At 42.3% G+C, this 12,981-nt stretch overlaps 1 protein-coding gene across 2 annotated transcripts in view; it reads right to left on the bottom strand.

The window, feature by feature from the left end:
- The window catches only part of GPR149 (G protein-coupled receptor 149), a 92,666-nt gene extending 80,290 nt beyond the window's left edge, over positions 1-12,376 (bottom strand). For both annotated transcript variants that reach the window (XM_068279271.1, XM_068279272.1), the window contains exon 1: positions 11,001-12,376. In XM_068279271.1, the coding sequence (XP_068135372.1) occupies positions 11,001-11,924 (924 nt within the window). In that variant the 5' untranslated portion in view covers positions 11,925-12,376. The remainder of the gene's footprint in view (positions 1-11,000) is intronic.
- Positions 12,377-12,981: the final 605 nt, after the last annotated feature.

Genomic DNA, 12,981 nt, shown 5'->3' with positions numbered 1-12,981 from the left:
CATGTGCAGAAGAACCCGGCCAGTCAGATTACTGGCGGCAATAAGAAGACAACGGAGCAGCCCAAGAGGACGGCAAAGGAGCCCATGCACCTCATGGGGCTGGAGGAAGCCACAGGTAAGTATAAATACACCAATATTTAAGAGCTCAGGTTTCCTTTAATATGTTCAGTTTATTTAAAAGATACCAGAGCTGAACCTATTAGGAGTAATGGGGGGAGCAGGCATGTATGGGGACCTGTCCTGATAGCCACCACTCCCAACCCCCCCCCCCCCTCTTCATCTCTGCACCCACTTCTTCTTACCTAAAGACCATCCCCCCAGCAGCCTCTTCTGGGTCGCCGAAGTTAAGTCTCAATTTGTAGGCACTAGCCTGGTTGGGAGCACTTTAAGCATGTGCATGACTTCACAATTACATCATGTGCAGAGCACTCCTGGCTGCGGCCGTACGCTGAGAAAAGCCTGCAAGGCTAACCTGGAAGAAGCTGCCGTGGGTTCTTTCGGTAAGAAGGAGAGGGTGCAGAGGAGAACGGGGGGAGCAGAGGCAGTCAGGACAGGTCCCCATTCATGCCTGCTCCCCGTTTCTCCTAATAGGTTCAGCTCTGATATCCTTTAAGCAATGTCATGCTGTATACTTTTTTAATCTGTTTTTCAACACAAACCTTATTAAAACTGAATCTATCATAAATGCAGTTTGGTAAGTAGGGCTGCGTAAAGGCAGCCTTGATGTTTGTTTTATTTCTTATATACAATGGTTATTCCTCCTTTTCCAACTGTCTACAAGGTAATAAATATGAGTGTTAAATATTTTTACATATACGTACTGTAGTTATACATTTTAATATGATCATTTGCAATGTTAAATAAGCTGCAATTACCATTAATACTAGCACTTTAGTGGGAGTTACAGGGATGTTAATGCAAATATCTAAAACAAAATACATGGAGTGGCTTTCAGGATATTTCATAATACTTTACTGATATATTCTACTATGCCCATCTGTAACCTAACTCTCGCATGAACCCTCCCCTATATATGCCTAACCAGAACCTTCCCCTGTGTATACCTAACAAGAACCCTCCCCTATCTATGCCTAACAAGAACCCTCCCCTATCTATGCCTAACAAGAACCCTTCCCTATCTATGCCTAATGAGAACCCTCCCCTATGTATGCCTAGCAAGAACCCTCCGCTATCTATGCCTAACAAGAACCCTCCCCTATGTATACCTAACGAGAACCCTCCGCTATCTATGCCTAACATGAACCCTCCGCTATCTATGCCTAACATGAACCCTCCCCTATCTATGCCTAACAAGAACCCTCCCCTATCTATGCCTAACAAGAACCCTCCCCTATCTATGCCTAATAAGACACCTCCCCTATGTATGCCTAACAAGAACCCTTCCCTATCTATGCCTAACAAGAACCCTCCCCTACCCATGCCTAACAAGAACCCTCCCCTACCTATGCCTAACAAGAACCCTCCCCTATCTATAACTAACAAGAACCCTTCCCTATCTATGCCTAACAAGAACCCTCCTCTATCTATAACTAACAAGAACCCTTCCCTATCTATGCCTAACAAGAACCCTCCCCTACCTATGCCTAACAAGAACCCTCCACTATCTATGCCTAACAAGAACCCTCCCCTATCTATGCCTAAGAAGAACCCTACCCTATCTGTGCCTAACAAGAACCCTCCCCTAAGTATGCCTAACAAGAACCCTCTGCTATGTATGGCTAACAAGAACCCTCCCATATGTATGCCTAACAAGAACCCTCCCCTATCTATGCCTAACAAGAAACCTCCGCTATCTATGCCTAACAAGAAACCTCCCCTATGTATGCCTAACAAGAACCCTCACATATCTATGCCTAACAACAACCCTCCACTATCTATGCCTAACAACAACCCTCCACTATCTATGCCTAACAAGAACCATCCCCTATCTATGCCTCCGCTATCTATGCCTAACAAGAACCCTCCCTTTCTATGTCTCCCCTATTTATGCTTAACAAGAATTCCTCCCCTATGTATGTCTAACAAGAACCCTCTGCTATCTATGCCTAACAAGAACCCTCCCCTATCTATGCCTAACAAGAACCCTCCCCTATCTATGACTAACAAGAACCCTCCCCTATCTATGCCTAACAAGAACCCTCCTCTATCTATGCCTAACAAGAACCCTCCCCTATCTATGACTAACAAGAACCCTCCCCTATCTATGCCTAACAACAACCCTCCGCTATCTATGCCTAACAAGAAACCTGCCCTATCTACGCCTAACAAGAACCCTCTGCTATCCATGCCTAACAAGAAACCTCCCCTATGTATGCCTAACAAGAACCCTCCCCTATCTATGCCTAACAAGAACCCTCCCCTATCTATGCTTAACCAGAACCCTCCCCTATCTATGCCTCTGCTACCTATGCCTAACAAGAACCCTCCCCTACCTATGCCTAATAATAACCACCCACCCACCTACACTTAACACTAACCACCTTGTACTCACTGCTATTTTGCACTGGAGTTGGCTGCAATGTAGCCAAGCTCTGGTTAATTACTGTTCCCTGCAAGCCCACCAACGTTCCTGTAGAGTTCCTCTACTGCTGCTATTTTGCACCGGAGCTCTGCTACAGAGCTTTGGTGCAGAACCAAACTTTTGGTTAACTACTGTTCCCAGAAAGCCTGCTGCCTTTCTGGCAGACTTCTGCTACACTTTAGCAGAACTCTGCCACTGCTATTTTTTGCAGGTGCCAGACATTTTTTAACGCACCACCAGCGCCCAAGTTTCCATCTGTAGCCAATATTTCCATAGGCGCCTACGGCAAATTTGCCTGATTTTACCTTGGTATTGATTGCAGATTGCCAGTAATATTAATTACTGGTGGATTGAATCAAAAGAATGGAACCTAACTGTTTTCAGTAAGAACTATCAATTTGTCTATGGCTATCTTAAAGAGACTCCGTAACAAAAATTGCATCCTGTTTTTTATCATCCTACAAGTTCCAAAAGCTATTCTAATCTGTTCTGGCTTACTGCAGCACTTTATACTATCACTGTCTCTGTAATAAATCAATGTATCTTTCCCCTGTCAGACTTGTCGGCCTGTGTCTGGAAGGCTGCCAAGTTCTTCAGTGTTGTGGTTCTGCTATGAACTCCCCCTTCCAGGCCCCTCTATGCACACTGCCTGTGTATTATTTATTTAGGGCAGCTTCTCTCTTCTCTCTTATCTTTTACAAGCTGGATAAATCGTCCTCTGAGCTGGCTGGGCTTTCACATACTGAAGAATTACAGACAAGGGCAAAGCTGTTTGCAGGAAGAAAAGAGCAGCCTGAAACTTCAGTGCATGAAAACGGGGAAAGAAACACACAAATGATCTCTTGAGATTCAAAAGGAAGGCTGTATACAGCCTGATGGTGTATGGATGTATTTTCTATGTGTGGACATACTGTACATCAACCTACTTCCTGTTTTGGTGGCCATTTTGTTTGTTTATAAACAAACTTTTAAAAACTGTTTTTAACCACTTTTAATGCGGCGAGGAGCGGCGAAATTGTGTCAGAGGGTAATAGGAGATGTCCCCTAACGCACTGGTATGTTTACTTTTGTGCGATTTTAACAATACAGATTCTCTTTAAAACATAGCTGCTGTGCAAAACTAAGTTTAAACTGATGCAAAAATGTGTATGTTCACAAAGGCCTAGCATTCACTGCAGCGTTGACTATGGCATATTCTGTGTTGTCAGTAAAGGTAAACTAGAAGCCAGCAGACACCATATCCCTGTAGGGTAGTCTTTATTAAACCAGCAGCATAAAAAAAATTATGGCATTGCTTTGGATGTGTTTCAAGCCCTTAAGGGCTACACTTAAAGAGACACTGAAGCGAGACTAAATCTCGCTTCAGGTCTTATATATAGCAGGGGCACGTGTGCCCCTGCTAAAACGCAGCTATCCCGCGGCTTAACGGGGGTCCCTTCACCCCCAACCCACCCCCCGCAAAAGATGGTCGGAAAATGGTCGCTGGCCGTCTCTCTTCCTGGAGGCAGGGCTAACGGCTGCAGCCCTGCCTCCCAGCGCGTCTATCAGACGCGCATCGCCGCCTCTCCCCCGCCCCTCTCAGTGAAGGAAGACTGAGAGGGGCGGGGGAGAGGCGGAGATACGCGTCTGACAGACGCGCATGGGGCAGGGCTGCGGCGGTTAGCCCTGCCCCAACCAGGAAGCGCTCCCCCGCTGCACAGAAGGGGTTTGGGGGGACAGGGACCCCCGTTAAGCCGCGCTATAGCGGCGTTTTAGCAGGGGCACTCGTGCCCCTGCTATATATGAGGTCTGAAGCGAGATCTATTCTCGCTTCAGACTCTCTTTAAAGGGATACTGTAGGGGGGTCAGGGGAAAATGAGCTGAACTTACCCGGGGCTTCTAATGGTCCCCCGCAGACATCCTGTGTTGGCGCAGCCACTCCCCAATGCTCCGGCCCCGCCTCCGGTTCACTTCTGGAATCTCTGACTTTAAAGTCAGAAAACCACTGCGCCTGCGTTGCCGTGTCCTCGCTCCCGCTGATGTCACCAGGAGTGTACTGCGCAGACACAGACCATACTGGGCCTGCGCTGTGCGCTCTTGATGACATCAGCGGGATCGAGGACACGGCAACGCAGGCGCAGTGGTTTTCTGACTTTAAAGTCAGAAATTCCAGAAGTGAACTGGAGGCGGGGCCGGAGCATCGGTGAGCGGCAGCGCGGGCACAGGATGTCTGCGGGGGACCATTAGAAGCCCCGGGTAAGTTCAACTCATTTTCCCCTGACCCCCCTACAGTATCCCTTTAAGGACTAAGAACCCTTAAGAGCTTGACATTCATGAACAGCACTAGAGTTTTATGCTGGAGTTCTAATACGGATAACCTACAAGGATCGCGCTTCTGCTGGTTTGTATTCTACCTTTACTGCAATTACTGTTAGGGACGTGTACGAGGATAGTTGCCATGGATGAATGTTCCTGGAGGCAGGGCGAGAGAGCAGTGCTTGTAGCCACTGTTTTGATCTCATATTTAATGTGGTAATTACACAAGTGTTTTCCCTGGGCAGTAATATGGCAATGTTTACTTTAAAGTGACTGTTTCAATAAAATGGATGTAGTTTTTATGCTGGAGGTTTCAGATTTGCAGTGAAATTCCATTCTTTTACTTAACATTACTGCTAGAACATTTGTGTCAGGTAATAATGGCATTCCACAAAGCAACAGATGGGTTTTACAGAGTGCAGGCAATTATCTAGCAGAACAGGGAAACAAGGTAACGGCAATAAAGATTTCACTTTCTGTTCATCAGTCCAGCTTGAGTTGAAGGTCGAAATAAAATTCTTTGTTAGTTTTGAGTATGTGATGGTTACAACTTCTGTCAAGTTTTTATACCACAGTAGGGTCTTGACAGCAGACATGTGGCAGTCAGATTAAATTTTATCTCAATAAATAAAAGGTCCTGCATCTTACACACGTCAATGGCATAGTTCCATATAAACTTAGTATAATACAGCTGGGAACATAAGACTTGGTGAAACAATGGATAATAGTGGTTGATGATAAATTAAGTAACCATATTCAATGCCAAGCAGCAGCAGATAAAGCAAATGCGATTCTGGCATGTATAAAACAGGAATAAAAAGCAGAAGACGGTAGTGTATTACATCCTCAAATGGGAGGCAGCATCTGGGGCACAGGATACATTTTTGGAGAGACATTTTTTGTTGTTTTAAAACAGGTAAAAAAACAGGCAAATAAATTAATCAAAGGGAAGAAAGGCCGTACTCACTAAGAAAAGTTTGACAATCTGGCCTTATTTAGTTTGGAAAATAAACTTAGAGCAGGGATGTCAAACCAGTCCTTTGAGGGCCGAGGTCCTCACACATTTTTGACACAGCTCAAATTAATTGATGGGTCTGAATCAGGAAAGGTATGGTCCATCAGGCAGAACTCATTCCTCTCTTTCTCAGTCCAACCTAAAGGATGGCATGGACCTGGCCTTCCAAGCCTGGAGTTCGACACCTGTGACTTAGAGTAAACTTATTAACATGTATAAATGCTTACTTGAGCATTGTAAAGGTCTGGTAAAAGAGCTAGGTGTACAAAGGACAAGATGACTTGACTAATGCATGGGAGAAAGGAGATTTAACCAATTGTTTATAAATGGGTTATTTTACAGTAAGTGTGATTAAGCCATGTAATGTTTTGCCACAGGTAGTGGTTATGGCAGATACTGTACTTTCATTAAAAAGCTTAGATGCCTTCCTTACTTTGAAGGACATCTACAGCTATGATGTGACACTGACCACCAACTCAGCGAAATCGTTTTGCCCCTGTGACTTTTCTTTACCAGGTATTGAGGTGCAATGGGGTTCAAAAGGATGCTGAATTTCATGGATGGATGTCATTTTCCACCCTAATTAACTATGCAACTATGTAATTGTTTTTACAAAACATCTCTCACAAGCTGTCTCTCCTTGGTCCCTATTTAGTTACCTTTTCTCCTAGTAGCTGCTTTTTCATCCTATCTACAAAATAATTTTTCAGCGACTAGCTATGATGGTGTTATTGGCAGGCCCCAAAGCTTTGTATTTGCAGGATTGATGGTACGACCTAGGTGTAACATTCACAGACAAACAATGGCCTGCTGGAAAGTCTTTCCTTCTCCATGTCTTAATGAAACTGCTATTAAAATACTGATGCGATTGTACAACACCCCCCTCAAGTTACACATGATCTTTTGTGTTTTAGGGGCTTTGGATCCATGGTTAGTCTTGTGCATATTTTTTGCCTCTTCTTGTTTCTCTGGGGCAGAAAGTAAAGAAAAATACTTCCCAGCAAGGACACAGGCAGCAATGGGAAGTTCTACACTTCCCCTAGCCTAAAACATTGACCTTTACTTTCACTTTAGTTTCAGCCTGAATGGCCTTACAGACTACCACACATCCTACTTGATATTTCCAAATGAAATTTCCCAAAAAAAAGTAAATTCCTAAGGTAAGAAAGTAATTATTTTGCATGTTGCCCCTTTCCCTCCCAACAACCTAACTTCTTGCGCCCAAAGTGAACCCTAACCTATTACTAAGCACTAGCTTCCAATATTTTGCTATCTACTGAGTTGCTACATTTGCTGATTAACTTATCACTTCAGAAGCCTTGGCTCTCAGGTGGCATCACAAGCAAATTAACTGCAGCATGCATGTTGTAGTACACCAGTGAGCCGCAAAGTAAATATAAGTCTTGAAATGCTAATGAGTATGTAATTACTTTCTATTTACCACCTACCTATCTCCCAGTTCATATCATATTTTCCAGCTGCTTACACTCATTCAGCTAATTAAATGTTTGTTTATGCTTAATATCTGTGATATCATTGCATTTGTCAGTACTGCTGTAGGATCTGTAGGGACTGTGATCCGAAAGTTGGATCCATCTCAGAAGTGATAATTGATGGACTTTTTCCATCCTCAAATATCCTTTAACTTGTTTGTTTCATTCATGTGTGTTGCAGTCATGTGACTGACTGGCTTTGGAATCACCACAATTTATACGCTAGGTTTAAGTAGGCATATTCAGTGAATATTCATGTAGTGTTAAAGGGCACTGTGATAATTTGGGCACTTGAAATAGCCGACTATGCACTCTATTACTGTACTATGTAATTCTACTATGCAAATACGTTAATAAAATATCTCTCATTTTAACAATATTTTACTATCCCCTAACCTGGACCCACTCTCACTAGAACCCTCCCTCTATAGATACCAAAACCTAGCATACCCCCCTCCCCCAAACCAATGCATAACCCTAACCAATCCCCCCAACTGATGCCTAATCCTCACTAACTCCCCCCAACTGATGCCTAACCTTAACCGAATCCCACACAAATGAATAACCCTAACAGACCCTCCAACCTATGCTTCACTCTAACAGACCTCACCCAACCTATGCCTGCCCCTGCCCCTGCCCCAAATCTTTGTGTTTGGCAAGCATTGACTAAAGACCTGTGTGTCTGAAACGTGTCAGCTGCCTTCTTTACTTTTTGGATGTGCTTTCTGGATTTCAGTGCGTCTTAGTGTGCTGCAGGCTTTTAAGCTGAATTTTTGTAGCCCCACTTTGTATGGGGGGAGGGGGACTCCAGCCCACAAATTACCACTTATAGCCACTAATGGCGGCTGTTAACATACAAACCTATATGTCAAGGAGAGAAAAAGCACCAGCACTGCTTAACATACAAACCTACATCAGTATACAGTATACAGTATATATATATATATATATATATATATATATATATATATATATATACACAGTATATACTAGGCTTAGCTGGATGTGGATCAGGCATTTACAGTGGGATGGAACCTTTTTTTTGTAAGCCATGATACCCAGGAAACATTGACATTATACGCCACAGGCTTCCGAATATTACTGTTGGATACCACAGTCTCGTGCAAAAATAAGGCTAAGAAAGAAGCGTTGGGATTAGAATGATTTTAAACAGAAAATATTGTATTTGACTATAAAAGGAATACTGTAGGGGCGTATAAGGGGAAAAGAGTTGAACTTACCTGGGGCTTCTAATGGTCCCCCGCAGACATCCTGTGCCTGCGCAGCCACTCACCGATGCTCCGGCCCTGCCTCCGGTTCACTTCTGGAATTTCTGACTTTAAAGTCGGAAAACCATTGCGGGACCGGAGCATTGGCGAGTGCCTGCGCGGGCACAGGACGTCTGCGGGGGACCATTAGAAGCCCCGGGGAAGTTCAACTCATTTCCCCCCTACCCCCTTATAGTACTTTAAATAACCTGTGGCTTCACTGCGTTTTGGGCACTCTTGAAAAAGTGGATGCAGGCTGCTTTAGGCTAGCATGTTTTTATTGCAAAACAAAATTGTTTTCTGCTGTATAATGTGAAAACAAGCTTTGTCTTAGGTTACTTAAAATTTTGCGAGGACTCTGTTCCTGTAATATTAGTATAGCTTCCCATTTGTTTCAGCTATTCTTATTACATGTATTAAAGTGTCAAAAAATAAAGTCTGCAGGTTCATTATATATTGTATACCGAGTCCTGGGAGAGTCCTGTGCACTATTAATTAACCTTTTCCCCCACAAGAGACTTTTACCCACATTAATATGTATCACTGCATCTTTCTCTGACAGATGTGTAGTTAATAAAACATATATTTCTCTCAGCTCATTGCCAGGGCAGTGTCTCTTTGTGACATGCCAAGGTTGTAGTAACAAAAAGTGATAAATGGCTTTCACATTCAATGAACGCGATCTTGTAACAGGACAAAGTATTTAAATTAGAATTTCCCATAACTTTATATATGAACATAAATATCCCCCAGTTTATATTAGCTATTGCAATTAATTTTCTAAACACTGGCTTCAACCTGACCTATAATACACTTTATAAAAGCACTTAAATATGCTTTCTGCCCCTTAAAAGTTAATGTTTTTCAGAATCAGTTTAAATGACTTCCAAGAAGGCATTTCTATACCTCTTGCTGTGCTAACCAAGGTAAGCAAGATAGCCAAGCTCTTCTAGGCAGAGTCTATTGTTCCACGAAGTGACTTTTTATTTTTGAATCTATCAGTCATGATATCTGTCTCTCTAATTGAACTTCAGGCAAAATGATCTTAACTTTCTAGGATAGCATATTACATATCTGCATTATAATCACCAGTCCAGCATACTCCCAGCACTGCTGCTGTTTTCATAACTAAATGCAAACTGTATTTCTGGCACTATTCATTCAGAAAGTTCCAATCAATCACATAAGATTACTTTATTAGAGCATTGTTAAATGCCTGAAGATTGGTGTCAGACACGCCCCTTTCAGGCTTGTGAAGCAGGGCAAGGTGTGATGATGTCACTATATAAATCTCACCTGGACACTGCAGAAAGGACACTGTCATACATACAATCATAGCAGGTTTGAGGTTGTACATACAGAATTGGTCAAGGTGGAGGTTAATGCATGGCACCTTCAATTCATTTGTACTGGTGACGAGCTCAGCGTTATGGTACCCATACATAGTACAATTTTTTTTATTTTATTTCAATTAGCTAATTCGGTTACTCCATTAGATCGAATATAAAGATTTTTTCTAACATTTATGTCGAAAAACCGTGATAACCGTTCGTTTTTATTGATCGTAAAAAAAAGATTCTTTTCAACATTCATTCGATTTAATTGGTAAAAAAACTGGAAAATTTAACGTTTTTATTGTACCGTGTATGGGCACCATTCATTTGAACTGCTTTCTAACAGGTGTGCACATTACTAAGGTGGTATAGTGGATAGCACTTTCCCCTTGCAGAGCTAGGGTCCCTGATTCAAGTCTGTGGCAAGACATGATTTGCATGAAGTTTGTATGTTCTCCCTGTGTTTCTATGGATTTTTTCCGTTAACCCTGGTTTCCTCCCACTTCACAAAAACATACAAAAAGGTTAATTGGTCCTCCCAAAAATTGGCGTTAAACACAAAACAGGAACATAAAACAATTACTGACTATGATAGGAATTAGTTTGTGAACTCCTCTGATGGACAGTTAGTGACATGTCTATGTAAAAGATGTAGAAGATGTCATCATCTCTATATAAATACATATTAATAATACTGATAAAATTAAAGCCAATTGACAAACAGCCTTATTAGAGTTCTGCTTGAAAGCAAAATTAAGATCATGTAGTAACACCAAAAGGTCATGAACTCCCAACTTCCCCTCTCTCCTGTTAATCAATATTCACTTTACTGAATCTTTATCCAACATCAATAACAGTCATGCCTTGACCTTCATAAGTATAAGGATACGCTATGGAAATGGATCACTGCATGCTGGACAGAGCAGAAAGGGGAATCAGCAGGAGTGAATGACCTAACTGTGTTTCCACACAGGAAGATAGATGCACCTATGGTAAAAACTGTAATGCCCTTTTTAGGTAAACATATTTTGGTATGAAATAATGTATCTTTACCATGATGGGAAGCCACAGAAAGACTTTAGTCAAAGCAAGAATGAGAGAGTATCGCTTCTGAGCATATAACACTGTCATGCTTCTGCTGGCTCTCAGGCTGTGCTGATCATCACCCAGGCTTCTCTTGCACACTGCTTCTGAGCTCACACAGTTCTCATTGAAATTCTTCAAGGATTTGCCAGCAGGATTATCAGGAGACATAGAGGAAGCGTTGCTGCCCAGAGGTGTATTGGGCGATAGATTACCTTTACCAATATCTCTGTAATTAAAATAAAGTAGCTGTTCCTGGCTGTCCGAACAAAGCAGCTGGTGAGTTAAAGGAACGGAGAACACTGTCAGAACACAGAAGCAGACGGAGTAAAAAGCAAACAAAAAGAGCACGTAAGAGCTGGTGCAGTCTATAAGGCACCCCCAAGAGGTGGCATTAAATGCCCCCCAGCCACAAAAAGGCAATATACTTATAGAAAAACTCACAAGCCATGTGCTTAGAACTGCCCATAATACTTTCAGAGGAGCTTCTGTAGATTTATGGTCTCTCAGTTTGGCAGATGTACAGAAGTTATAGGAGATAATGATAGACGCCTTTAAGTGGCTGGATACCCCCTGAAACAGGTAGATAAAAGCAGCAGTAGTGCACAGGGGCTGTGACAGGGGGTCATTCGTCCATTGTTTCAGCATAAAGATGGACAGAGGTACCACACTCAAGAAGTCATCTGCAGACAAGGAGGTCACAAGTATAGACAGGGCAGTCTTGCTTTTCAATCTCAGCATGGACACTAGTGAGTAAACACTGCCCACCAGGACAATCAGTGTCAAAGTCAACGTAAGACAGAAAAGAAACACATTTGAAGATGGTTGTGGCTTTGGCACCTCCGTGATGAACTTGGAGCCATTTGTATACAAAACAGTTGTTGGCACAGACATTATGGTTGCAGGTTATGGCACTAATATCTAGGAGGTCACGCTTGAAATAAGCTGGCCATGATGCCTTGTCACCTCTCTTTACACCCTTTTCTCACTGTTTACTTCATCTTTTTCTTCATCCATCTTCAGACTTATATGCAGGGACTGCATTGATAAGTTTTGTGTGGTGAACTCCACTCAAAATGTAGATTCCATCCAGTAGAAGAAGCAATTCAAAAGGTAGAATAGTTTAACTTGCCTTTGACACTTTATCCTAAATACAAATCACTAGTCTTGGCAATAAAGCATATATTCCTCCTAGTGCTGGTTGTGTTATGCAGCATTATCTTCCTTTGTCAGTTTAGCATCCTGCAGAATATGACCAGGTCAGCAGATGAGGGGCAGCAGTGAATCCGGAGTGCCAAGGCACAATCAAAGCACATTCTGTGTGTGAGGATGGTAGTAGAGTGAGATGTTCTTTGAATCAGTCTGTTCTGTTCAGAGCTGCAGGAGGGTGGAGCCAGCTCCCAGCTCTCTCAATAGGAAGACAAATAGCAGCATGAGCATGATCTATGTAATCTTCTCTCAGTAAATACATTACACTTACAACAAGTAGCTCTCCAAATATTGTGCAATGACTTCCCCTGACAACATTTAATGGCTTTCACTATAAATATAGGCTACTTATCTCTGGTGTGTGTTTCTTTCCTTTTAGATTTTATTTTGCATCGCAATTTTTTTAACAACAACAAATATTTAGAAGAAAATACACAGTCTTAGATAGCGTAGATGTTAAAGTGAAATAAAAGCACTCAAAACATTCACAACAAAACCATTACAGACAATGGAATGCTAATGGAATCGTAAGAGAAAAAATAATTATTTGAAAAATTTAAAAGACCACTATTGGGAAAAACTGTAGAATTTTAACCAGTTATACCATTTGTGGCAGTATATCTACGCCCCGCAGAACTTCAGTTCCCGTACAGGGCTGTAGATTATATATATGCTGACGTCACTTGCTCCCAGGTGCTTTCTCGCCACCGCCCATTAGCCCGGAGATCAGTGAATGGGATCA

This window comes from Hyperolius riggenbachi, chromosome 4 (genome assembly GCF_040937935.1).
Source record: "Hyperolius riggenbachi isolate aHypRig1 chromosome 4, aHypRig1.pri, whole genome shotgun sequence".
Lineage (NCBI taxonomy): Eukaryota > Metazoa > Chordata > Amphibia > Anura > Hyperoliidae > Hyperolius > Hyperolius riggenbachi.
Note: the sequence above shows the minus strand (reverse complement) of the source record. Positions and strands in the feature narration are given on the sequence as shown.